This window comes from Loxodonta africana, chromosome 2, assembly GCF_030014295.1.
Source record: "Loxodonta africana isolate mLoxAfr1 chromosome 2, mLoxAfr1.hap2, whole genome shotgun sequence".
Classification (NCBI taxonomy): Eukaryota; Metazoa; Chordata; class Mammalia; order Proboscidea; family Elephantidae; genus Loxodonta; species Loxodonta africana.
In genome coordinates this window covers 199,197,050-199,224,451 of record NC_087343.1, presented here as the reverse complement: position 1 = coordinate 199,224,451, position 27,402 = coordinate 199,197,050, and the positions used below count along the sequence as shown (strand labels likewise).

The 27,402-nt window shown below is 49.2% G+C and overlaps 1 protein-coding gene across 9 annotated transcripts; it reads right to left on the bottom strand.

The window, feature by feature from the left end:
- Nucleotides 1–1,210: 1,210 nt before the first annotated feature.
- On the bottom strand, nucleotides 1,211–24,463 carry LOC100669340 (H-2 class I histocompatibility antigen, Q10 alpha chain-like). 9 transcript variants are annotated; one of them, XR_775801.3, is made up of 9 exons: nucleotides 24,192–24,463; nucleotides 16,785–16,892; nucleotides 12,066–12,326; nucleotides 10,044–10,319; nucleotides 7,058–7,333; nucleotides 6,832–6,939; nucleotides 6,435–6,467; nucleotides 4,524–6,121; nucleotides 1,211–2,365 (listed from the first exon to the last, which is right to left on the bottom strand). XR_775801.3 is itself a non-coding variant. In XM_023552079.2 (8 exons), exons 2-7 carry the CDS (start codon nucleotides 16,831–16,833, stop codon nucleotides 6,458–6,460), a joined length of 1,026 nt encoding a protein of 341 aa, XP_023407847.1. In that variant the 5' UTR covers nucleotides 16,834–16,892; nucleotides 24,192–24,463; the 3' UTR covers nucleotides 1,211–6,121; nucleotides 6,435–6,457. The 9 variants fall into 9 exon arrangements, 7 of the variants coding, with proteins under 7 accessions (XP_023407847.1, XP_010591301.1, XP_064135316.1 ...); XR_010321035.1 differs by having other exon boundaries at nucleotides 1,211–2,362; XM_023552079.2 differs by having other exon boundaries at nucleotides 1,211–6,121; nucleotides 6,832–6,985.
- Between the last annotated feature and the right edge of the window lie 2,939 nt (nucleotides 24,464–27,402).

Here is a 27,402-nt window from a genome sequence, read left to right as displayed (position 1 = left end):
GCCAGAGGCAGACATATGTTTAGCTTTTAGTACATGGTATTTATTATTATTTAAAACTTGGCATTAAGATGCCCCTGCACTTTGGTCATTTCACTGGGGCAGGGACCAACCACAAGGTAGGGCCTCTGGCCAGAAGCTGGGAGGGAGAAAATGTAACCTGAGCCTCAGAGCGTAATCCCAGGGATCTCCTTGTACTTCATCAGAGCATTGGCCAGGACCAGCCTAGCACGTGCCACCAGTCCTCAGTGCAGGAATGTAGGAAGTTAAGAAGCAGGGTATTCTACCATTCTGGATTTTAGAGAAAACCTTGGGTTCATTCTGTCCCTGACTCATTTGTTATTACAAGGCTTTCCATTCCTCCCACTTCCTTCCTGCCTGAAATTCCCATAAATCTGGTTGCCTTTTGGGTAAAAAGTTGCCCATTTGGGACTAAACTCCACAGTAGTTACAAAACCCTCCCCCAAAAACCCATCGCCCTCAAGTTGATTCTGACTCATAGTTGAAACAGGCTGCTCAGCACCTGAGCCAATTTTTTTTTTTCTTTCTTCTTCTTTCCCTCCCCTAGCCCATTCCTGCCTCCAAGTAAGGTCCTGATGTTAGCTCCCCAATTGGTTAACTGTTAACCAATGTTTCCTCTAAGACTGTGGAAAACAAGTGATATTGATCTAACCCTGTCAAATAAGACGAAGGATGGCGCCAGCTGCCCCCTGAGCTGATGGGATAATGGCAGGAAAAGATCAACATGTTTGAGATACGACCACCAAAACCAAACAGAAGAGAGTGCACATTCCACAAGTCCCTAAAACTTACGGCCCCTTTTCCCTTAAAAACCTGAACCCATCAGTAGTCTGGGTAGACAGACAACTTTAGGAGGAGATCATTCCCCTCTGTCTCCGTATACTGGTATATCTAATAAAACTCTACCTCACCTGTATCAAGAATTGGCTATTTGCGGCAGGCGGCTCTAACTCACGAAATTGCGGTAACATAGTGACCCCAACCCATAAGATTTACAAGGCCTTGAATCTTTAGGGAAGCAGACTGCCTCATCTTTCATCCTCAGAGCCACTGGCGGTTTCAAACTGCCAACCTTTCAATTAGCAGTTGGATGCTTTCACCGCTGCACCACCTTAGTCAAGGGGAGACATTTATGCCAATAGTGTGTGTCTTAGTCATCTAGTACTGCTGTAACAGAAATACCACAAGTGGATGACTTTAACAAAGAGAAATTTACTCTCTCACAGTGTAGTAGTAGGTTACGAGTCCAAATTGAGGGTGTCAGCTCCAGGGAACGGCTTTCTCTCTCTGTCAGCTCTGGAGGAAGGTCCTTGTCCTCAATCTTCCCCTTGTCGAGGAGCTTCTCAGGCTCAGGGACTCCACGTCCAAAAGACGCCCTCTGCTTCTGGTGCTGCTTTCTTGGTGGTATGAGCACGCTGCCCCCCCCCCCTTCTATCTTCTGTACCTCAAGAGATTGCCTTAAGACACAGTCCAATCCTGTAGGGTGAGTCCTGCCTCACTAACACAACCGCTGCCCATCCTCCCTCATTAACATCATAGAGGTAGGATTTACAACATATAGGAAAATCACACAATACCGGGCATCAGGGCCCAGCCCAATTGATACACATATTTTTTGGGGGACATAACTCAATCCATGACAGTGTGGATGTATCTCAGGGTTGCTTAAGGACCAGAAAGCTGAGTTAGATCCATTAGTAGAGAAGATCATGGCCTGCCCCCCTTGCACGGCAGACCCTGCACTGTGGGGAAATCAGGGTAGGGGTGATTACTGGGCTTGGAAGGCTGGATGAGGGGGGAGTGAGGGGCAGGTTGTGGGTGGAGCTCCTGGAGTTGAGCCAGTGCCAGCTCTGCTCAGGGCTGAGGGAAGAAGCAGTACTCAGGTGCAGCCAGGTGGCAGAGCCCTCAGGACACAAAGTCTATGCCCTGCTGGATGAGGATGCTGATTTCCCCAAGAGTCTTCCATCTGGGGACAGAGAGGAAGACCCCCTGCAAAGCTGCCCTCATGACCCTGCCAGGTTCTCAGGCCACTTGTCAGTTTCCAAAAGTGCTCAGAATCCTCCTCACTTGCCTGCCTGCCTGCCCACTCAGGAGACTGTGGTGGTTGTGGAGGGACACTCAGGGCTAAGATGAATTCCCTCTGGATTTGCCTTCTGTCCCCTCACACGTTTCTCTCCTGGCAGGAGTGGCTGAAGGAGGAACTGGAGAGAGGCAGGTGTTCAGGCTGGTTCAACTGGGCCTGGAGCACTTGTCTTTGGTTGAGACTGCTGACCAGCCACGGCTAAGCAGGGAGACGGAAATGAGGCCAAAAGGAGCCCTGGTGGCACGATGGTTAAGTGCTTGGCTGCTGAAAAATTGGAGGTTTGAATGCACTCAGAAGGTCCGTGTGAGAATGATTACAGCCTAGAAAACGCTATGGGGCAGTTCAGCTCTGTCAGATGGGGTCACTATGAGTTGAAAATTCACTCAACGGCACCTAACAATGAGTGCCTTCTTCCATAACACCATAAAAAGGGTAAACAGAAATGCGTCAGAGGGGACCTCCATGCTTTCCAGGCTTGTTATCCCCTCCATGGAATTAGACTCCAAACCCCTGGGTTCATGTACTAATTGGTATGTGGTGGTGGTCAGATCATGTTCACCCTCATTTTGGCAGGTGCAAGAGACGTAGGCTAATATAAGCCGGGTGAGTGTTAAATGAGTGAAAGATGTGCACTCTAGAGAGCTCCCAGCCTGGGCAGAAATGACTCTTACATAAAAACCAAAAAAAAAAAAAAAAACCTTACATAAGCAATGGTAAATTCTGTAAGAGAGAGGCTGCACAACTTCAACAGAGCGAAGCAGCGTAATAGGGTGAGGGTGTGTGTAAAATTATCAGCGGCTTGTAGAGGTGCTCTCTAGGACCCCATTAGTTCTAAAATATATTTTATGAATACTCACTATCCTATAAGGGAGAAAGTTAAAGCAGTGGCCTGAAGGATACCAAGGATCTCATAATTCAGTTAAGGAATGATGAGACACAGACACTCCGAGGGTCAGACGGCAGCAGAGGGAGAAGGCGGCAGATTCTGATGGCCCTTCCGGACAAGAGTCAGAGTGTGCACTGCTGCATTTGGAGAAGGGCTGAGTAGGACTCAGGAAAGCAGAGGAATGCCCCCCCAGGAAAGGGCAATGGTATAGTGACCCTGTCCCCTCTCCTTTGGGCACTTCTGGTTGAAGCCTTCCCTGTCCACCAGTCTGTTCTTGGAGCTCTCTCCTTGGGGATGGCATACCTTAGGGAGAAGGTCGGCGGCTAGGTGGACAGAGGGGCCTACGCTGACCACCGACCAATGTTAGGAAAGCCAGAGGAAAAGTCCAGGAAGTCCAAAAACAAGGGTTTGCTGATGCATTTCCAGGACAGATACAAAGGGCAAGGTCCTTGCTCTTAGGCAGTTTCTAAACCAAGTTACCAATGAGGTCAATTGGAAAGATGAAGGGACCGTACTCTTTGGGTGGCATGCGGCCTGGGCTCTACTGCTGTCCTGTAGGGGCCATGGTGTGAATATGGTACCGTACCAGCCCAAGACCCCTGTCTGCCCTTTCTCCTTATCTGGGAGAGATGGTTCTACCATCCCAAAGCCCCATAGATATTCAGGGTCCTGGACACAGAGAAGTGCAAAGCTGGAAGGGAACTTCAACACCGCATTCAGCCCAAGGCTCGCATTTCACAGAAGTGAGACACAGTGGAATGAGGTGCCTCTGTCTCAGGCTCCCTTCAGTTCTACAAAACTTCATCAAAAAAGCCCTGTAACCCATGGGTCGAAGGTTTGTGCCTGTCTGGGCAGGACTCAAGGCTGGCGGTGGGAGATGGGTAAGGTCTGCTGCGGTCTGGGGATCTGCGGAGCCTGAAGTCTTGGGGCAGCAGCACAGAAAATGGCACAGCTGTACCATTTGGGAAGTGAGATGTGGCCAGCCAGGAACACCTCTTCCAACCTGTTTTTCCCTAAACACCTTGAAGCCCCCATGGAAGAAAATTCCTCTTCTGCTCAGGAGGCCCTAAGTACGTTTGGACTGAAGGAACCCTGAGGATCCACCTGGGTACTCATACTTCTCCTTGGTGGTGGGGGGATAGACCTGCCTTGGGCCAGGATCCCAGTCATATGGTACAGCCAGACAACTGTGCTTCTACCAACCAAAGTAAAACATGTTTATTACTACAAAACCTTATTAATACATGTCCATAATCCCTGGGGCCAGACCTATTTCTGAATTTAGAATTCTTTGGACTTTAGAAAGTACTGAAATGCAGATGCTGGATATTACTTAACATTTCCAGAGGGGCATGGGGTGATACCCCATAACCAAATACATAAATATTTCTGCAGAAAACTGTGAAGAGGCACACTAAAGGGAGCAAATAGAGTATGAATAGCGTGACTTCGGCTTGGGTTATGTTTTGATCCCAAAATTAAACCTGGTTTTTGGATTTCAGAATTATGGATAAGGGATTGTAGATCTGTACTTACCTACCCTTTTACAGAATGGTGCAGCGGTAATTGAGGCTTTTGGTTCAGTGGTGAGGCACCCAGACTGCAGCCAGATTGTGTGACCTCACATCCCGGCTCTCAGGGCTGTGGGACCCTGGGACAGACACTTGACCTCTCTGGGCCTCAGTTCCTTCCCCTGTAGCACAGCGTTATTAATTCTACTGCACAGTACATGTAAAGTGATTAGAATCCTGTTTGGCACATGATCAATCAGCACAGTATACACAGTTTGTGACAGTGTCACTGAGAGAGACATTTAAGACACGTCTTTCAATAAAATCTGACAGCTCGCTGCTGAGGTCATGCAGTCCACCAAAGCAGGCTGAAACTTTTTCTAGAGTCAAAAGTCTCTCATGTCCTTGGGCTGTGTTCTGTCAGAGCTGTAGGACACGGAGTTTCAGAAGTTCCTACACGGAGGTTCCCTCATGCCTTCGGGTCTAAGCTGGCTCTCTGGGGGCAGGAATGAATTGGGTGGGAGAGGGAGAGGATGCCCTGGAAGGGATTGGCCTCAAGTTTCCTCCTGGGTGGATGAGAGGGCACGAGCTGGCCCTGAGGTCCTCTGGGCACTCACGACAGTGGAGGTTTCCTCCCCGGGGCTCTCACCTCCTCTGTGTCCGAATCCCAGGCTTTATGCATCATGCGGCCTGTGACTGAGGCTGTGACTCTTTCTAAATAAACAAAGACGTGTAGCCCCACAGAGATTCTTGTTCACAAAGCAGACATGGGTTTCTGCTTTGCTGAAAATGCAGGCAAGGTGAGGGTGGGCCTTCCCCCAGATCACACACTTAAAGCATTTCCACAGGACACAGCAAAAAAGGTCTTTTCCTTATGGTAAAAGTAACAGGTGCTCATTGTAAAAATTCAAACCTGTACAAAATATGTACCGTGTCATTTCTCATCCTCTAGCTGCCCAGGGTTAGCTGAAGAAATTTGGATGATTTTCTTCTCACACAAACACGGACAGTCAACTCTACCCCTTCACACCCCTACGTACATCCACATATACTCATTACCTCCCAGGCCCCCCCACACCCCTCAACACTCTTATTTTTTTTATGAAAGGAGATCATACGTACATACATACAAGAACATATCTATAAAAAGAGGCGATTCTTCCAGTTGCTGGCATATGAATGTAGGATGCGCCCTATAACTCCTAGTATTCTGATTCTTCCTTAACTGCCCTAAGCCTTGGTGTCTATGTTGGGGAAGTGGGGATGAGAATAACATCGCCAAACTTACAGGATGTCAAGAGTCAAGTGCGATTTACACTTAAATGAAATCGTTCTGCAAATTGTCAAGTGTCAAATGTATCTGCAGAATGATTACTACTGCCCTCTTCCCCACCCTCCCAACAGGAAACAACTGGATTTTTAAAAGGACTTAAGGAAGATGACAATGCTTAACTCAGTGACCCAGACCACTTGAAACCAGGCTGATGGGATGAGAAGAGCTTGGTGGTCTCCAGGCCCCCTCCAAACACCTCCTAGGTCTTGTAACAGTGAGCTTTGGTCAGCAGAGATGCTGAATAGTCACTACTCTTGAGGTGCTTTGGGATTTATGGAGGTCCTCTTCACCTGCAAAGAGAAAGGATGGAGGTGACACTGGCCCTCTCCCAGGTGCTCCTCCAAATTCAGGTAGTGGCTCTTCAGAGTGATCCCCACGCCCTCCCACACAGTCAGGGCTCGCTCCTCTCTCTCTACCCTGCAGGGGATGGTCCAGGACAGCTCGATGGGGCAGAGGGCTGAGACTGGGGTTACAGACAGGGAGTGCAGCCCACCTCCTCCTCCCGCCCCCATCTTTGGTTCTAAGGCATCTCAGTCATAGGTTGGGAGCATCTCCAGCCCCTAGGGGTTCCTCTCCCCAACCCTTCCCCATCCCACAAATCACCTGGGGCTTGCTGGTAAGATTCCTTATCCCTGGCTGTGGGGAAAAAAAGAACACAGAACAAGATACTAGGTTGGTGGTGGGCAGAGAAGGGGAGAAAGGTGAGGTGGCCCCTAGGCCACTGTCCCACTCCCTCTCCTTCTGAACCCTTTCCAAAGTCACGCCCAGTGGTCTCTCCGAGACTGTGGGATCCACAGGGTCCAGAGAGAGGTGTCTGGATGCGGGATGGGGTGCCGGGGCTGAGGGCTTTTCTGAGGGGGGGAAGCAGGGGAATCTCAGTAGAAGCTGCTGCTCCCCTGGTGAGAATAGTTCTGGGTGGAGGAAGGAGAGCAGAATATTCCTCCCTATAGGGCTGGACCAGCCAGGAATGCCTTCCACTCCTTTGTTTCTTCCCACTAACCTGAAGGTTTCTTCTTGATCCAGATCACAACTGCAGCCACTGGGGATATGGTGACCAGGATGCTGAAGATAACCAAGTCGGCAATAAGTCTTGGATGAGACGGTGATTCTAAGGAAGGCAGAGAAGAGGGGGTGTCCCCCCCCCAGCCACAAAGCTGCATCCAGGTGCTGTGGGGTTCCTCTCTACCCCTTCTCTCCCCCTGCTCAGCCAAACTGCGACTCCTCACCATAGGTCATGGTGAGTGTATGGTTCAGGCCCGGGTGCTGCACGTGGCAGGTGTACCCGGACTCCTCCCCAGCAGGCACCTGCACGGCTGCCCACTTCTGGTAGGTGCCATCCCCGCTGGGACGCGTCTCCACGTGCTCAGTCTCTAGGGCCAGCTCCTCTCCCCTCAGCCACCAGCTCAGGGAGATGTCCTGTGGGTAGAAGCCCAAGGCCCAGCACTTCAGTGTGACCCTGCCATCCTGGCCTATGTGCCATGTCACCTGTACCTTGGGTGGCTCTGTAAAGGAGGAGGAGGAGGGGAGAAAGGCTGGTGAGCAGCTACTCTCTGCCCATCCTAATCCCCACGTCTTTATCCTGGGTGCCTCTGCCATCATCCAGGGGTGGAGGACAGGTAGGATGTGGGGATTAGGGTTTCTCTCCAGGGGAGCTACAGGGGACCCATCAGCAACTGACCCAATGAGGCACTGTCCTGAGAATTCCCACATGGGAGGTGTGACTTCCCATCCCCAACCCCCGAAGAGGGTCCTGACTGGGGCTGTTGGCTCCTGTACGGACACAGCTGCTCCCTTTCTTCCCACAGTGACCCTAGAGTTTTCTCAGAGCTTTGCATATTTCCCTGTGACTTCCTGCACACAGTAGATACCTAATAAATGTTTGTAACATGAAGGCAAGGTTATGATCTGTGGTGCAGTAAATTCCTTAATATGGCCCTACTAGCCATAGTCTTTTAAACTCCTACCAAATGATTGGGTGAGGATTATGCAGGTGAGGTACTTGTGGCCCACCAAGGGGATTGGATAGCTTGCTAATAATGTAAATAAGGTGTATGGCACCCTTGTGGGAGTGAGACCATGCAAATAAGGTGTATGGAACACTAATGAGGGGATTGATCAGTCTTGCCATCCTGTTAGGCTTAAAAGAGTAGTCAATCCCAGAGCAGTGGGGGTGCCTACCACCACCAAAAAAGAAGATCTAGGACGTCACTATGAGTTGGAATCGACTCGACTGCACTGGGTTTTAGGAGTGAAGCATGTCCCTTGGACCTGGGATACCTGTCCTGGGACCTTCCAGACCTAGGAGGCTAAGAGAGAGAGAGTTGTAACACCAGAGACAGTGAGAGATGGTGAAAAGCAGTAGCAGAGAAACAGCAGCTGCAGAAGCAGCCGAACCTGGAGACTGGCAGGAGGTGGTGTGGTGGGCTTCCTGGCCCAAAGAGCAAGGTGGCTACAGTTGGGTATGCTGACCCATGGAGCCAGAGAGCTGAACACCTTCAGACTGAGGCTTACTGGTAGAGTGGGGTGCCCCCAGCACTTATCAGCAGAGCTAACAGAGCTCTGTAACACTTGCCGGAGTGGGACAGAGGCGGAGGGGCCAGAGAGAGGCATGCCTTTGGGCACAGCTGAGAAGTGGCTGTCCTGATTAAAGAACTGTATCCTGAACATTCCTGAGCCTGAATTGCAACCTGTTCCTTTCCTAATAAACTTCATAATTGTGAATATTGTCTGTGAGTTCTGTGTGGCCATTCTTGATTCTCCTTTCCCCTTGTGAAGTTAGAGGAGGTCAGACATCTCTGCCATGCCATTTTTACATGACCCTTTCCTGACCTCAGAACTAGGCTGGCTAAAGTGTGGGTCCTGCAGTCGGACAGCCTGGGGTTGCAACCCAGCTCGACACTTTTCTAGCTGTGCAACCTGAGGGAGGCCCCTTAACCCCTGTCTCTCAAGGCTTAATGGGGATTAATGGTTCCTTCCTCTCAGGATTGTTCCAAGACTTAATGAGATAATTCAAGTAAAGGGCCTAGAATGAAGCCTGGTGTTGACTGAGAGTTCAACACTTATTTAACACACACCGATATGGTACTTGCAGGAGGCAGGTACTATTATTACCATCCCCATTTTACTGAGGAGGGAACTGATGCACAGAGAGGGCAAGTTACTTGCCTAAGATCACACAGCCAGCAAGTCATGGAGCCTGGATCTGGTTGAGGAGACTGGGCTCCAGCGCCTGAGCTCTGAACCACCACCGTCTGCTCGCATAATCAGATCATTTCCTCCTGACTTTATTTGTCCTGTCCTCCTTTTTGTCTTCCTTTCTAGGAGTGTTTTCCCTATTGTCTCAGCAGATTCACATTCCCAATTCAGTCAAAAACCATGAATGGTATGCTAGGTGCTCTGACTCAGCTCCACCCACCAGGCAGCCTCCCTGACTACCTCAGCCCAAAAGGCCTCCTCCACTCCTCAGCATCCCCAAGCACCCATTTCCCTACTGTCGGTCCCAGTTCTTGTGCCTTGGAGACATGTAACTCCTGTATCTCCAGCCCTGCTGTTTAGGGTTAGGAGAAGTTTAGGACATTTGTGGTGAATGAGCCTGGGGCCTGAGCAGCAAGTTTATCACAAGGAGGGGTAGGGGTGGGAAGGGATGGGGATGAGGGGCCTCAGCTTTTCTGGTCCAGGGACTGGCCTGGTGATAGATGCCATCCACTGGGACAATTTCCCAAGGAGCAGAACCACAGGACATTAGACCTCAAACTTCATGAGCTACCTGGTTTAACCCACTCATTTCACAGATGAAGAAACTGAGTCCCAGAGTTAAGGGGTTAACTACTGAAGACCACACTGCGGCAGAGGAGACCTCAGAACTCCTCACTCCGGGTCAAGAGCACCGCATTGACAGTAAGAGGTTGGGGCTTTCGTCCTGCTATGCTGCTAGTCAGCTGCATTTCTGGGCCTCTGGAGGCTTCTCTGAGAGGTGGATGGCAGTCTATTCTCACCACCCTCACAGGCCTATCTGTAAAGTCGATGGCGCTCGCACATGTGAGGCATGGGGACTGCTTTTTCAATTGCCATGGGCCAAAAGGTTGGCAGTTTGAATCCACCAGCCGATCCTTGGAAACCCTGTGGGGCGGTTCTACTCTGTCCTGTGGGGCCACTACGAGTCAAAATCAACTCAACAGCAATGGGTTTGTTTTTTTTTTTTAATGTCCTTACCTGTGCGAGTCAGACTCTGGCCTCCTAGCTCCAGGTACCTGCGCAGCGAGGTGAGGCAGAGGCCTTGCAGATACGCCTTGTCGTACTGGGCGTAGCAGCGCTCTGTCTCCCACCAGCGCTTTGTTCGTAAGGCCACAGGATGGGCTGACACCCAGCTCAGTGTATCCAGGTCCAATGACAGGTGGTCCTGCCCATTGAAGCCAAACTGCCAGAAACTGTTGGAGCGGCCATCCTCCTGAATCTCGCAGCCAAACATACGCTGAGCGCTGTGCTTGCCTGGATACACCAAGCAAGATGGCAATGGTCAGCAAGGGGCTACTACCACGGGGCCTCTGAAGCGGTGGAGGGGCAGGACATCAGTGTTTTTTTAAATGCTCCCCAGGTAATTCTCACGAACAGCTAGGGCTGAGCAACCTGCCAGGCCTCTCTGCACCCCCATTTTCTTATCTGGGAAGAACACCCAATTCCATAACTTTAAGACACAGTGTTATTTTATATGCCACTAAGATAGAAAAAAAAAAAAAAATCTGCCACTTATGAATGTAAGATAGGTCCCTGGATGGCGGAAGCAGTTTGTACTCATCTACTAACCAAAAGGTTGGTGGTTTGAAGCCACTCAGCAGCACCACGGACGAAAGCCCTTGTGATCTGCTTTCATAAAGATTATAGCCAAGAAAACCCCCGCACAGAGCTCAGTTCTACTCTGTAACAGATGGGGTCACTGTGAGTTGGGATGGACTGGAGGGCAATGGTGTTTTTGTTTTATTTTAATGAGTGTAAGATGTCCTCTGTGGGTAAGACTAATACAGCCTGATTTCAGAGATGTTAAAATGTGAAAACTGGTAAGCTTGGCTGTTATCACGGTGATATGGGGGTGGGAAAGATGGGGGGTGGGGAGGGTGGAGGGGTGGCTGTTCATGTTTATCCTGGAGGCTCTGGGCTGGTTCCCCTGAGCTCCAGCCACGGGACTGCTCCGTGACCCAGGTCAGGGCAGGAACATCTCACTCCCTTATGCCCGACTTCTTTGAGGCCTCTGGTGACCTATGGTTTTTGGTTCCATCATTTGGGTGTCTCAGCACAGAGTGAGAGGATAAACTAACACTCATAGTGTGCAGTGTGAACAAGCTGTGTTCCACACCCTACTTCATTCAATTCTTGCAACATCCCTGGCAGTGGGCACGAGCCCACTCATTTCAGAGTTGAGGAAGTAGAAGCTGAGAGAAATGCCCTGTGTCTCACTGAGAATCGATTTGACAGAGCAGGGGCCTGGCCTGCGTCTGTCTCACTCTTCACCCAGGTTTTCAGCTGTCTGCCTAGTTCTTATTATCTGGTAGAGATAGTGGCTAAGGGAAATGTAAAGGGTGCGTTTTGAAGCGTTTGGAGGGGGTGGGAAGTGAGACACGGAACCCTGGGCAGTCGAGGGGGAGGCAAGGATGAGGAGATGGGCTGGCATCTTGGGCCCCCAGCTCGGCAGGACTCTGGTTACGCTGGCCCGTGGGATGGCAGCTGGAGCCAGAACCGATTTTGAAAGCTCTCTCTCCCCTGCTTGGCTAGGGCGGGAGGAGACTCAAATGCCCAGCATCAGAAGCCTCGACCTCTGAAGGGGTTCCCTGCCTGTCCAGGAGGCTGACCAGCATTTGTCCCCCTAGTGGACAAGCATGAGTTGCCTGGAGATTTAGCGTCCACAGTGTGCGAGAGAGTGGGACCCCCTCTCCAAAAGCAAAGAGGGGAAAGGGAAGAACAGAGGTGAGAAGCAGGGACGCGGGACTGGCGCTGTGCCTCCCGGACGCCCTGGTCCGCCAGCCTGCTGGGAAGCCCCACAGCTGCCCTGACGCCCCGCCCTACCCCGCCAGCGGGCCCAGATGTCCAAACGCGCCAAGCGGGTCCAGACACCCCGTTGCCGCCCTGGATTCTCATTCTGACGGCCCCGCCCCGTTCCGACAGCCCGCCCAGACGCCCGACCGTAGCCCTGACGTCCTGCCCCGCCCCGCCAGTCCTCCGAGACGCCCCGCCCAGACGCACCGCTGCTGAGGTTGTGGTAGCCCATCACGGTCCACATCTCCACCTGCTGCACCTTCTCCCAGCCCCTCTGCTTCTGGGTCTCCCTCTCCCAGTACTGGGTGTCCACGAGCACCATCCACGGGGCCTGGGACTGGGCCCTGCCCACGCGACTGTCATACCGGATGAAGGGCTGGTCGTCCACATAGCCCACAGCCAGAAATTGGGGGAGGCCCGGGCCTGGCTCTGACAGGGCCAGGTAGTGGTAGCGGAGAGAGTGGGTCCCTGTGGAAACATGGGTGTGGTCTCAGGCTCGTGTGCAACTGCCAGGATCTGCACTGGGAACTGGATTGATGGGCTGGTGGCAGGATGGGAGGTGGAGGGAGTGGAAACTTACCCAGGCAGGTTATCAGCAGGATCAAGAACTGGGAATTTTGGTTTAAAAATAAAAAAAAAGAGCATCCAAATTGTCAATAGTCTAAATGAACAATCAACCAAGCAATACAATTTTGAAGCCAAAGTTCACGCACTAAGGCTTGTGGACTTTAAGCCTAGAAAGTCTCTCAGACTCTCTTTCAGGGCTCACTTACCCGTACTTTACATTCACTTCTGTAAGTGGGATTATCTGGTTTCCCACCTAACAATTAAAAAGGAAGTAATAAAAAAACCTGGTTGTTTGGAATCTTAATTTGTGTGAATTTATTCATTCCCCAAAGATGCCCGATAAAGGCCAGCCATCATTCTGATCTTAAATTTTTGTTGCCAAGTTGGCAGCGTCTTGATTTCCCTTACCGCTCCCACTGCTGACATTGCTAGGCCATCTCTATTCTCTTTAAGTCCAAACGCTGTCTCAAGCCCACACTCATCAATTTGTTTGGTCCTAGAGACGAAATCCATTAGCAGCCAGTCCTGACTCAAGCTGTAAAAACAAATGCTGTTATCTTTAAAAATTCAGCACACCTACAATATGGTGTAATTACGAATGAGAGCATTTGAGGAGGGTTTAGATGTAAAACTAGGAGTCAAATCATCATGTTAAAGGTGTGTTTAGGCTCCCGTTGTGCAGGTTTATGAATGTGAGACGGAGGGACACTCTGGATTACAGAAATGAATGGCCAGCTGACGGTGAAACAGAGGGACCAGGCCAGGACATTGTGAGACTGAGGCTGTCATGGCAGTGGAGTGATAGGTTAAGAGTGACAGTTTATCTGGTAGAAACAACTGGAGGGGAAGGATGATGTCATCCTCTGCTTAGAAAAGAAAGAGCCATGTTGTAAATCCAAGATTAATAATTAGTCTCAGTCTTAGAAACTGCAGAAAGAGCAATGGTCTGAGAGAAGACTTCAATCAAAAGAAACAGACTAACTGTGAATATGTAGGATTTCACATTTAACCATTGAGCATATATGCATTTTTGTTCCATTTTATTTCAAATGTAAAATATATGTCCATTTCTCATGATTTAATTATCTTTCATTTAAAAAAAAAAAAAAAGACTGCACCTTTGCCAGAGATATCAATGGCTTGCTACCTTTACCTCATTTTAAACAAGGGTCTTGCTCCAATGTTACTTTCTCACTGAGGCCTTCCTAATTTTGCCCACTGTATTAAATATTTACTTCTACTAAACCCTAACTCCCATCCCGGCAATATTTTCTCCAGAGCATCTGCTACCTTCTATAAAAACTAAACCCATTGCCATTGAGTCGAATTCTGACTGAACAGACCATGTATTTTACTCGTTTAACTTGTTAAAATCTGTTTCTCCCCTTCAAAGGTCAGATCCTCCAGGGCACAGACTTCTGTACAGTTTGTTCTCCAATGTTTCCTCAGCACCCAGAACAGTGCCCAACATACAGTAGGTGCTCAAGGGTTGAATATCCAAATGCGAAAGAAACAAGTCAGACACATCTCCACACTAACATCTCTGTTCACCACCTCCTTGCTACTGTCTGGCCATACCTAACTTTGCCCAGGCCCTCTATCAGACCCAGATCTCTGGGCCTTTGCACCTTTGGTTCCCTCTGCCCCGAGCGCTCTCCTCCCCGTTCTCTGGGCCAATTTCTCCTCATGCTTCAGGTTGCAGCTCTGGTATCCCTCCTTCCAGGAAGCCCTCCTGATTCCAGGCCAGGACTGGTGACAAAGGTGGCAACATGAACCACCTGGCTATTCCATTAATACATATGCATGACTTATTTAATATTTAATGTTTCATTTTAGCTCCTTTAATGACAAGGTGTTTTTGATTAAACATGAGAGGAAGTCTGGCCACTTAATATTTTTAAAAGTTACAAAACACTTCTAAAGCACTTATATACTGGGCTCCATTCTGAGAACTTTACAAAATGTCGGCTCAGTTTACCCTCATAACAACCTTGTGTGGTAGGCACTATTGTTAACTGTCTATGAAAGATGAGGAAGCTAAGCCACTGAGACACAAGGTCACCTGTCAAGCTCACAGCAGTAGTGAAAGGCAAGGCAAGAATGCACGCCCAGGGGGCTTAAGGGTTTCTCCAGGAGGCCTCTGGTCACACCACCCTTTTAGTAAACACACTTCTGGTGAAACTGTGTGGCTGGGACAGATGAGCATCCTCCCTCCCCACAACACCTTCGCACTTTCTACCCTCCCCAGGCAGAGCCAGCTCAGGTCTTCCCATATCTTGGGACTCCCTGTCCACCCTGAAAACCCAGACTATATGGCCCAGTGATGACTTACGCCATCCCCCCAACTCAGCAATGTTTTCTGAGCACCTATGGTGTGTTTGACACTCTCCTAGGCCAGGGGATGTTGTGATGAACAGAATAGCCTGAAATCCCTACTCTCAGGAAGCTTACGTGATAAGCAAGATAAATGAGTAAAATGTATGATAGGCTGGACAGCAGTAAGGGCTGATGAGAAAAAAAATAAAGCAGGGAAATGTGAAATGTTAGGGGAGGGGTTTTAAATTTCAGATAGAGTGGTCAGGTAAGGCCTACCCAAAAGGGAGGCTTTTGAGTAAAGACCCAAAGGACTCAGGCATGCAAAGATCTGGGGGACAGGATTATAGGTCTGCAAAAGGAAACACAAGTGCAAAGGTCCTAAGGCAGAAATGTGCTTACGGTATTTGGCGGATACTGCAATAATGTAGGAAGAAAAAAAAAAAGGGTGGTGTGACTGAGTCTAGTAGCAGTAGAGGTTTAAGAAGTGGTTGAATCCTGGATCCTGTCCAGCGCCGTCCAGATGGTATCTGGAATAGCCTGAATATATAGCCTTTGGCTTAGCCCTCCGTGCTGTGGGGGCTCTGGTTCCTGGCCTTGACTTCTGCTCTGCCCTGGACTGCTTCCACCCATAGCCAAAGCTCTGGCATCTGGTGTTCATCCTGGGTGTCAGGAACCCGTTTAGAGGACAAGTTCATGATCGGGGCCTCCTCACACAGTTGACTTCCAGGTACTGTTTTCCACATACCCAGTGAGGGGCCATCTCTCCTTCCCTGAAAATCCCACTGTTGTCTGCTCCACCTATCAGATAAAGCCCAGCCTGCTCTCCGTGGGGGCTCGGACACTGTCCACACCCTAGGAAGAGGTTCAGGTAGGCCTAGACTCCCACCTGCTCACGACCCAACCCAGGGGAGATCACCATGCCTCTGGCTCCAGCCTAGAGGGGGACAAAAGAAGCCAAGGAAGCTATCATCAGATCACTTCCCCTGGCTTTGGAAGTGCCACCCTCCCTGCTGGGTTGATGGAGGTGACCAATGGTTCAGTGTCAGGCACTATGGGATTAAGGCAGGAGGAAGTGGGGTTGCATGAAATATCCTGGGGAATTTGCTCCTGCTGTGATATATCCAGGGGTCCCTAGGTGGTGCAAAGTGGTTAAGCGCTCAATTACTAACTGAACTCACCCAGGGACACCTCAGAAGAAAGGCCTGTCAGTCTGCTTCCGGAAGGTCATAGCCTTAAAAAGCCTATGGAACAGTTCTACTGTACAACACGCAAGGTCACCATGAGTTGGTGACTCCATGGCAACCATGCTGGTGGTGATATTACCTAAGGAATTGGTCACATGCCTCTTGCTGCCTCAGGGTCTGTCTATGTCATCAGCCACCCACTATCCCTTCCTGGTCATTGGGCCACTGCCCCCAATAAGGGGCAGTCACCCTTAAGCACAACCTCCCTCTTCTTTTAACTGTGGGAGGAGGATGGAGATGCTTTGTACCTCCCCAGCACCTCCCCAGGAGACTATTTTGCGTCTGCCCCACTTCCCCACAATACTCTTGGCACTGCCACTCTCTACCTGTGTGGCACTGAGGAAGCCATTTAATAGCTCTAGGCCTTGGTTTCCACACCTGCAAAGTAGGAGCAATTAATCTTCCGCAGTGCTGTGAGCATTAAATAAGATCATGAATATAAGGAAGAAATATGGACATGGAGAAAGGACTCTACAGATATCACTATTCTTATTAGCCTTCCTCTTCCTATTCTGAAGGTGGTGGTACGTAAGGGATGGAGACAGCTGGTGGAGGAGGTTAGGGGGCTTAGGGATGGGGGGCTGGCAAGCTGCCTGAGTGAGAAGGCCAGCCCTCTGTAGGCCAGGCCCCAGCCCCAGGCACCCTCTAGAGGCTCTGGCCACTTGTGTCCCCCACCTCCCAACCTCAGATGGTCTGTCCAGACTCCCAGACTATGTACCCTCCCTCTTCCTACAGGTTGGAGGCTCTGGGCCTCCACCATTCCTGCCCCTTCTTCTGCAGATGGGACAGGGGGTCTTACCTCTAGGCCATGATTTGTTTTCTAACTCCAGACTGGCCAGCTCTGCCATCACCTCCTTTGCAAAGGAAGCTGGGCCATCAGCCACCACAGGCAGCCCCCAGGGACTCTCTGCAAGGGTAAATGGGGAGAGAGAAGTATGAATCTCCAGGCATAAATATCCTACACAACCTTGTTGACTGGTGGGAGAGATGGCAGAGATGGCATGAAGTGACAATGAGAGGCACATTCAAAGAAAGGGGAAGAGGAATACTGGTTATAGTGAAATGACTTCCTTTATGTGGCCTTTTGCCGTGGTTCTTTGGAAAAAACAGCTTGAGAGAGTTTTCCCCTAAGCCCTGAGGAGTTACCTTTGCCCTAGTTTTCTACCCCAGGGATTAATCACTTTTTTTTAGGTTGACTGACATTTTCTGGGTAAGCTGTAAACAACCTTTTTGTCTGGTCCTGGGCTACAGCCTGTTCTGTGATTGGTACGCATCTTGCAGGGATTGGTCAATGTACCAATGCAAACAAAGTGACTATGGACTATGCAAATGAGGTGACTATAGCCTGCTATGCAAATGAAGTGTCCATGGCCTACTGAGATGGGATTGCCCCCACTATAGGGAAGGCCATGCCTTGAAAGTAACAAGGAGTTGTGTATATATGCAGCCAACACCACAGAGGTTCTTCAGACAGAAAGAAGTAGGAAGAGAAGCAGCAGGGAAAAGCAGAAGGATGCAAAGAGAGAGGAGAAGCAGAGACAGAAGAGACAAGGGATCTCCTAAAAGAGCTGCAACACGGGTCAAGGGCTGTAACACTGAGGATGGTGACAGGCCCAGAGGGGCCCAATGGCAGAGCTGATGCTGACAGATGGTAAGGTCAAGAGAAGCCTGTCCCGAGGGGGCTGAGAGGAGGCCTGCACTACCGAAAGGAGCTGAGAGAGCTGTCCTCCACTGAAGAAGGGAGACTTTGCCTACATGCTTTCTGATCCTGAGTTGCAGCCTGTTGATCTTGATCCTGAGTTGTGCCCTGTTACTTCCTTAAAATACCACTTATCTGCAAATATAGTTCGTGAGTTCTGTGAGATGTTGCAAGAATTGTTGAACCCAAACTAGGGAGGGAAGAGTACTGAGTAGAGAAAGAGTGGTGTCAGGGATGGAGTGGTCTGGCAGCCTAGAGAATGTGGAAATCTGGTATGTATTTGACCTCCACCTAGTAGGAATTGGCTTTGCGCTGACTCTTATATTTGAAGTTATTTGTACACTGGGGCTTGCCTCAGTGGTGACTGGAAACTTTCCCTCCATGCAAAGTCCACAGGGCTAAGTTCTGCGCCTTGCTGTTTTATTTAACAAAAGCTTCTAGTGGTTACTCTGTGCTAGGATTTGTTCCAGAGTGTTACAAGTATTAATTCACGAGTCTTCACTGTAATCTTGTGAGGCAGGCAATGGTTATCTTGGCTTAGACAGGAGGAAAGCCAGATTTTGAACTCGGTCATCTTGCCTGCCCTATTGGGCCATTCCCATCTCTGCCAGCAGTTCTCCACCCCGACTGTCCCCTAGAGTCACCCAGGGAGCTTTGAAAATTCTGCACTGACACTGGTTTAGCTGGTCTGGAGTGGGGCCTGGAAACTGGCAGGTGTTGAAAGCTCCCAGTAATGCATATATGTAACCCTCCTGGCGCTGCCCTCAGCTCTGTCCAGCATACTCACTTGTTCCTCTGGTGTTAATGGTCAGCTGTGTGCTGTGAACTTCCTAACCTGCATGTCCAAGCCCCGACCTCTCCCCTTGCAATTTAATTCATTTGACAAATAACCTACCGAGCACCTACCACAAGCCAGGCATTGATTTGTGTGGGGACACAGGCATGAGCAAAGAAAGACAGGGAGCTCCTGGTCTGGCAGGAAAGAGGGACGATTCAACAATCAAGTCCAGTAAGGTACACAGGGTCAGACAAGCGTTAGAAGGCAGGAGGCGCCAGGCACTGGGGAACACACTGGGGCGAGAGAGGATAGGGATCAGGAGTCTTGTAAGCTGAAACTTGGAGGAAATCTCACCAAAAAAAAAAGAGTTTACTGGGCAAGTGGGGTGGGGTGAGGAGGGAAGAATGGTTTATGCTAAAGTGTTGTCCCTGCTTGTATCAGCATCACCTGGGACCTTGTTTGAACTTTAAATACTTAGGTCCCACTATGGCCCTACTGAATCAGAAACTCTGGGGGTGGGGCCCCTGCTTTCTGTAGTCCAACAAGTCCTCTGGGTGATTCTGCGCCACAGCAAAGTTTGAGAAGAACTGCTCTAGGCAGAAGGACTAGCAAGTGGGAATGCCTGGAGTAAAAGTCTGTGGTGTGTTCAGAAAAATCAAGATCAAAGGTAGGCTGCAAATGCAGAAGAGTCTGGGGAGGAAACAAAGGGCTACACTGCCTTTCTGTGCTTCAGTTTCTCCATGTGAAAAGTGCTGTTGTGGGCGTTAACTCAGTAGGTATGATTAAGGCCTAAAATAGTGCCTGGCATGAGGCTGCTGTTGGAAGCGTTTTTCAAATCAACGCATGTAAGGGGCTAAGAAGGAAGTAGGTAGAGGTCATAAGTACTGGAGCTTGGGAGCAAGAACGTGGCTGTGGTCAGATGGAGGGGACACTGAGTCCTGCGGTAGGATGAGACTGCCATGGAGGGCAGGAAGGGGGAGACAGAGTGAGAAGGGCCTTTGGAGGTACCTGAAGAGGAGCGAGGAAGGCGGTAGGAGGGAAACCAGAAGTTTCAAAGGCCACGAGCCCTTTAAGTCCCATAGGAAGATCCCCCTCAATGTGCCCAACATGGGTTCAGCACCTCCTCCCTCTAGCCTGCCATGCCCACTAGTCCTGTTAATGGCTGTGGCACACCCGACCATATGCCCAGGCCAGACACCATGAGTAGTCCCCTCATCCTGCTTTCATCCCTCACAGCCCGATTCCAGCATTTGCCACCATTGACTTTGTAATCATCTAATCTCTAATTAATACATCTTTAGTGTTCTTGACTCCAAGGACCACTGCCTGTTTCTACCTTCTCACCTCCCACCTGGTCATGACTCCCTACCTTGCTCTCCCAGAGGTAGCATGAGCTAAGGCCCCAACCTGTTGGGATCTAAGTCCTAACTGGTCATATTTGTGTGACCTTGGGTAGCCAGTTAATCTCCTGGAGCCTTAGTTTCTCCATCTTCACCACGGGGATAGTAACAATATTGTTGTCATACTCCCGAGTAGCACTTATGATATCTGCTCCCTGAAAGCCACTGTCTACTTTGCAGATCTAACCATGTCACTTTCTCACTCCCTAGCTCCTGAAGGGAAAAGCCTGACCTTCCTGGCCTGGCATCCAGAAGCATTTGGGAGAGGGCCTGCAAGGAACCCCTGGCTACCTTCCCGCCCTAGCCATCTTCCTCCTACAATTTGGAACAGGCAAGATTTTATCCCTCCTTTTCTTACCTTCTCCTTGGCTTGGTGATCCTGGCTTCCTTGGACAGCCCTGACCCACACAGCTACAGAGCCTGTGTGTACATACCCATTCCCATCATGCAGACCTGGAGTCACCTGTGTATGCCTATTCTCACACCAGGGAGGGTCTGTAAGAAGGGCGGGGGTTTTTAACCTGGAGACAACAATTTGAGTTCAGGAATTTCAATTCAGATGGGAAAAGATAACCTATATTTTTACTAACTTCTAGCTGAAATCAGCTGGAATACAGAGTCATTATAACAAAAGGACTTGTTTGACGTTCAACCATTTCAAGAGGCGGCATATGATCAGGAACTGATGGTACTGAAGGAAGAAGTGAAAGCTGCACTGAAGGCACTGGCGAAAAACAAGGCTCCAGGAATTGATGGAATTATCAATTGAGATGTTTCAACAAACGGATGCAGTGCTGGAAGTGCTCACTCGTTTACGCCAAGAAATTTGGAAGACAGCTTCCTGGCCAACTGACTGGAAGAGATCCATATTTATGCCTATTCCCAAATGTGGAAATTATCAAACAATATCATTAATATCAGACACAAGGAAAATTTTGCTGAAGATCATTCAAAAGCAGCTGCAGCAGTATATTGACAATGAACTGCCAGAAATTCAGGCAGGATTCAAAAGAGGACGTGGAACTAGGGATATCATTGCTGATGTCAGGTGGATCCTGGCTGAAAGCAGAAAATACCAGAGGGATGTTCAGCTGTGTTTTATTGACTATGCAAAGGCATTCGACTGTGTGGATCATAACAAATTATGAATAATGTTGCGAAGAATGGGAATTCTAGAATATTTAATTGTCCTCATGAGGAACCTGTACACAGATGAAGAGACAGCTGCTGGGACAGAGCAAGGGGATACTGTGTGGTTTAACATCAGGAAAGGTGTGTGTCAGGGTTGTATCCTTTCGCCATACCCACACAATCTGTACACTGAGCAATAATCCGAGAAGCTCGACTATATGAGGCAGAATGGGGCATCAGGATTGGTAGAAGACTCATTAAGAACCTGTACTATGCAGATGACACAACCTTGCTTGCTGAAAGTGAAGAGGACTTGAAGCACTTACTGATGAAGATCAAAGACCACAGCCTTCAGTACGGATTATACCTCAACATAAAGAAAACAAAAATCCTCACAACTGGACCAATAAGCAACATCATGCTAAACAAAGACTGAAGTTGTCAAGGATTTCATTTTACTTGGATCCACAATCAACACCCATCGAAGCAGCAGTCCAGAAATCAAAAGATGCGTTGCATTGAGCAAATCTGCTGCAAAAGACCTCTTTAAAGCGTTGAAAAGCAAAGACGTCATCCTGAAGACTAAGGTGTGCCCGACCCAAGCCATGGTATTTTCAGTCACATCATATGCGTGCAAAAGTTGGACAATGAATAATGAAGACTGAAGAAGTATTGACGCCTTTGAATTGTGGTGTTGGTGAAGAATATTAAATATACTGTGGACTGCCGAAAGGACAAACAAATCTGTCTTGGAAGAAGTACAGCCAGAATGCTCCTTAGAAGCAAGGATGGCGAGACTGCATCTTACATACGTTGGACATGTTGTCAGGAGAGATCAGTCCTCGGAGAAGAACATCATGCTTGGTAAAGTAGAGGATCAGTGGAAAAGAGGAAGACCCTCAAGGAAATGGGTTGACACAGTGGCTGCAACAATGGGCTCAAGCATGACAACAATTGTGAGCATGGTGTGGGACCAGGTGGTGTTTCATCCTGTGGTACAGAGGGTCGCTGTGAATTGGAACCAACAACAGCAGCAGCTGAAATTTAGCTTTTCCTCCCGTGATGAATGGAGGCAGCAAAGCAAGTATGGTTAGCAGGACCTGTGCCTTGGTGCCCAAAAGAAATCACAGGTGTTTTAAATTCATGTGACAATTGTTACCCTCCTTACTACTTCCAAATTTCAATAGTTATTAGCTTTGCTGCTATTTAACCCATCATTTTATTGTTAAATTAGGAAAAACATGTGTAGAACTTATCACCAACTTATTTTTTTAGTTTAAAAAATAATTTTATGACTATTGCAATATAACTGGGTTCCTCTGTGTTGTTATTGAAGCCTTGGTGGGCTGTGATTAAGAGCGATGGCTGCTAACCAAAAGGTCGGCAGTTAGAATCCGCCAGGCTCTCCCTGGAAGCTCTGTGGGGCAGTTCTACTCTGTCCTATAAGGCTGCTATGAGTCGGAATCAAATGGATGGCAATGGGTTTGGCTTTTTTTGGTTTTTGGTGGTGTTATAGTGCACTGTCAAGCCGATTCTGACTATAGCGACTCTATAGGACAAAGCAGAACTGCCCCACAGGGTCACTATGAGACGGAATCCACTTAACGGCAACGGGTATAAGGTTTTCTAGATTGTAATCCTTACAGGAGCAGATCCAAGTTTCTTCTCCCACAGATCCACTGTCCTGTGGTTAGCAGCCAAGCGACTAATCATTGAGCTACCAGGGATCCTATTTGGTTCCTATGTAATCTGTGTATTTCATTTTATGTGTTAAAAAAAAATTCTGAAAATAGGTCCATGGCACATAAAAGGTTAAGAACTCCAGCTCTAGATCCCAGTGTCCCACCCAGCCTCCTCTCTGGGCCTTATTTTATTGTTAGGCACCCCCCAGTAGGCCTCACTCAGGAGAACCCATGTACAAAACAAAGCCCACTGCCCAGTCTTGCCCATTCTCACGATCGGTTGTGTATGTGACTGTTGTGATCCCGTAGGGTTTTCACTGTCTTACTTCCAGAAGTAGATCGACAGGTCTTTTATCCGAGTCCACCCTAGTTTGAAGCTCTAGTGTTCAGCAACATAACGACATGTTATGCATATGAAGTGCACTGTCGGGAATCTAACCCTGTCATCTGTAAACCGAAAAGTCCTGAGAGCCGAAATGGCCTTATGGATGTAAAGCACTTAGAACAGAGCGTGGCACGACACACACTAGCTGTTATAACTACCATGGTAGTAGACACTGTTCCTTACCAGCACTAATAACCAGCCGGCACGTGTGCGGCTGGGGAGAGTGCGGAGGGTAATCCTGGATGCCGCCAGGCTTGCGGCCTGCGCCGGCCAGCTCTCCCGGCAGAACCGAAATTGGGAAAGAATGGAAACTGGACCAGGTCGCAGAAATCCCTATCACCCCATCACCCTCCACCTCCGCCAGGGGCCTCAGAAGCAGGGGTCTTTTTTCCGAGACTCCCCAGACAAACCGAGAGACTCGCCAATGGGACAAGAAGCTCCAAAGCGATCCTAAGATGAGCTTAGCTTGGCCCAGTTAGGTGGAAGGGGGCATGTCAGTCACAGTCCTCCCTTCGCCCAGCTTCCTTAGGGCCCTTTCTGGAGGGCCCATCCCCGGGGACCGAGCGCGAGCGGCGTCCTCTGGAGGGACTCACGGTGGTTCCCCCCCGGACCCTGTGGCGTCCGCTGGGCCCCGGGGTGCGTTACCATTCCCCAGCTCCCCGCCGGTGTGCCAGGGTCCCCACCCGCAGGGCCTCTCACCGAGACCCGGGCCCGGGACACACGGACACCGCCCCCCAGGTCCTGGTCAGCGCCGCATCTCAAAAAAAAAAAGAAACAAAGAATTTTTTTTTTCACCATTCCCCTATATCCCGGAAGTGTCCTCCCCACACGGAACCCTGGTGGCGCAGTGATTAAGAGCTGCGGCTGCTAACCAAAAAGGTGAGCAGTTCGGGTCCTCCAGCCGCTCCTTGGAAACTCTATGGAAGCAGTTCAACTCTGTCTTATACAGTCGCTATGAGTTGGAATTCGCTCCACGGCAACGGGTTTAGGAATTCACTCCACGGCAACGGGTTTGGTTTGGTTTCCCCACTCTCAGCCGTTCTCTCCATCAGTCCCCCAACAGCGCCCGCGCTCGAATGAAAAAATAGTCCCCATCTCCCCCCGCCACCGACCTCTGTTCATCCCCCTCACCTGCCGCGCGCTCTCGCAACAGCCCCAAGAGCAGCAGTAGCGGCAGCGGGGGCCGGGTGTGCGCGCTCCAAGAGCTCCGCGGGCCCCCGGCCGCCAGTCTCGCGCGCTGCCCCAGGGTGCCGGTCCTCTCGGAGCCTGCTCTCAGCTGTAGGGTCCGTGCCTAACGGGCCAACGCCTGGCTTTTGACCACCGGAAGCGTCCTTCGCAGGGCCCGGGACGGACAAGTAGCTGCGCGAACTGTTGGCAGGCCCACTGGCCTCGAGCTTCGCAGCGCCCCTGGTGCCCACTTGCGTCGCTGCACCGACCCGGGGCGGGGGAGGGAGTGGGAGGCCAGAGGGGTGGGGGGCGGCGCAGAGGGTGCCCGGTGGGCTGTCCCAGGGCTCCTGGAAAAGACCTACGGCTCCCATCCCTCCTGTCGGCTGCCCCTTCGTTGGACCTTGGAAGTAGGAAACAGAGAAAAACATAAAAGGAAACCAACTGTGTTGAAAACTGTGAAATACAGCATAGGTGCTTCTTTATTAACTCAAAAAACAAGATCCGGAGGTGGATTTCATCGCTACTGCCGCTTGGAAAGTGCTGAGGCGCATAGATGTGGGCAACAATTGTCGGATGATTCCAGAACATCGGTGGTACATGTTGGAGTTCAAGGCACAGCTCCTGCTAATCCTTCTGACTTTTGCTGCCTTCATTTGTCATGGGAAGGGTGGCTAAATTAAGGTTATTTTTCTCATCCAGGTTCATCAAACCAAAAACCAAACCAGTTGCCCTCCAGTGGATTCCGACTCCTACTGACCCTAAAAGTGATCCTATAGAACAGAGCAAAACTGACCCAGACGGTTTCCAAGGAGGACCTGGTGGGTTTGAATTGCCGACTTTTTTGGTTAGTAACAGTAGCTCTTAACCACTATGCCACCAGGGTTTACATCCAGGTTCACAAGCCCCCTGAAATCTGACCAGGGATCCCCATGCTCAGGACACTAGTTTTCAGCTGGATCATCAGAGCTTTTGGATGTTTGAACATTCGTGGAGAAGGCTTTGGTGATCAAGATTATTGGGCTGGGGGATGTTGGCTCCCCAAGTGTGAGGGTGAAGTCAGGAATGACAGAAGTCCAGTCCTGTCCCGACCCGGCTGGCCCTGTCAGGCACAGAATTGCCTCAAGGCCACCACAGCTCTTAGGTTTCCAGCCAGACTTTCATGAGGAGAAAAGTCTTATTGTAATGATCTGAGTCTAGAATACAGCTTTTTTTTTAATTTTTATTATGCTTTATGTGAAAATTTGCAAATCAAGTCAGTCTCTCATATAAAAATTTATATACACCTTGCTATATACTTCTAATTGCTCTCCCCGTAATGAGACAGCACACTCCTTCCCTACACTCTCTCTTTTCGTGTCCGTTTGGCCAGCTTCTGACCCCATCTGCCCTCTCATCTCCCCTCCAGACAGGAGATACCAACATAGTCTCATGTGTCTACTTGATCCAAGAAGCTCATTCTTTCCCAGTGTCATTTTCTGTCCCATAGTCCGGTCTAATCCCTGTCTGAAGAGTTGGCTTTGGGAGTGATTCCTGTCTTGGGCTAACAGAAGGTCTGGGGACCATAACCTCCGGGGTCCTTCTAGTCTCAGTCAGACCATTAAGTCTGGTCTTTTTATGAGAATTTGGGGTCTGCATCCCACTGCTCTCCTGCTCCATCAGGGGTTCTCTCTTGTGTTCCCTGTCAGGGCACTCATCGGTTGTAGCCAGACACCGTCTAGGTCTTCTGGTTTCAGGCTGATGTAATCTCTGGTTTCGTGGTCCTTTCTGTCTCTTGGGCTCATAACTACCTGTGTCTTTGGTGTTCTTGGTTCTCCTTTGCTCCAGGTGGGTTGAGACCCATTGATGCATCTTAGTTGGCCGCTCGCTAGCGTTTAAGACCCCAGAAGCCACTCTCCGAAGAGGGATGCAGAATGTTTTCTTAGTAGATTTCATTATGCCAATTGACTTAGATGTCCCCTGAAACCATGGTTCCCAAACCCCCACCCCTGCTATGCTGGCGAAGTGTTCAGTTTATTCAGGAAACTTCTCTGCTTTTAGTTTAGTCCAGTTGTGCTGACCTCTCCTGTATTGTGTGTTGTGTTTCCCTTCACCTAAAATAGTTCTTATCTACTATCTAATTAGTGAGAACTCCTCTCCCTCCCCCCACCCTCCCCCCTCTCGTAACCATCAAAGAATATTCTCTTATCTGTTTAAACTATTTCTCGAGTTCTTATAATAGTGGTCTTATACAATATTTGTCCTTTTGCAGCTGACTAATGTCACTCAGCATAATGCCTTCCAGGTTCCTCCATGTTATGAAATGTTTCACGGATTCATCATTGTTCTTCATCAATGTGTAATATTGCATTGTGTGAATATGCCGTTATTTATCCATTCATCCGTTGATGGACACCTTGGTTGCTTCCATCTTTTTGCTATTGTAAACAGTGGTGCAGTGAACATGGGTGTGCACATATCTGTTCGTGTAAAGGCTCTTATTTCTCTAGGGTATATTCCAAGGAGTGGGATTACAGGATCTTATGGTAGTTCTATTTCTAATTTTTTAAGGAAGTGCCAAATTGATTTCCAAAGTGGTTGTGCCATTTTACATTCCCACCAGCCGTGTATAAGTGTTCAAGTCTCCCCACAACCTCTCCAACATTTATTTTTTTGTGTTTTTTGGATTCATGCCAGCCTTGTTGGAGTGAGATGGAATCTCATTATAGTTTTGATTTGCATTCCTCTAATTGCTAATGATTGTGAGCATTTCCTCATGTATCTGTTAGCTGCCTGAATGTCTTCTTTAGTGAAGTGTCTGTTCATATCCTTTGTCCATTTTTTAATTGGGTTATTTATCTTTTTATTGTTGAGTTTTTGCAGTATCATCCAGATTTTAGAGATCAGACGCTGATTAGAAATATCATAGCTAAAAACTTTTTCCCAGCCTGTAGGTAATCTTTTTACTCTTTTGGTGGCCTTTGGATGAGCATAGGTGTTTGATTTTTAGGAGCTCCCAGTTATCTGGTTTCTCTTCTGCATTGTTAGTAATGTTTTGTATACTGTTTATGCCATGTATTAGGGCTCTTAGCATTGTCCCTAATTTTTCTTCCATGATCTTTATTGTTTTAGATTTTATATTTAGGTCTTTGATCCATTTTGAGTTAGTTTTTGTAGATGGTGTGAGATATGGGTCTTG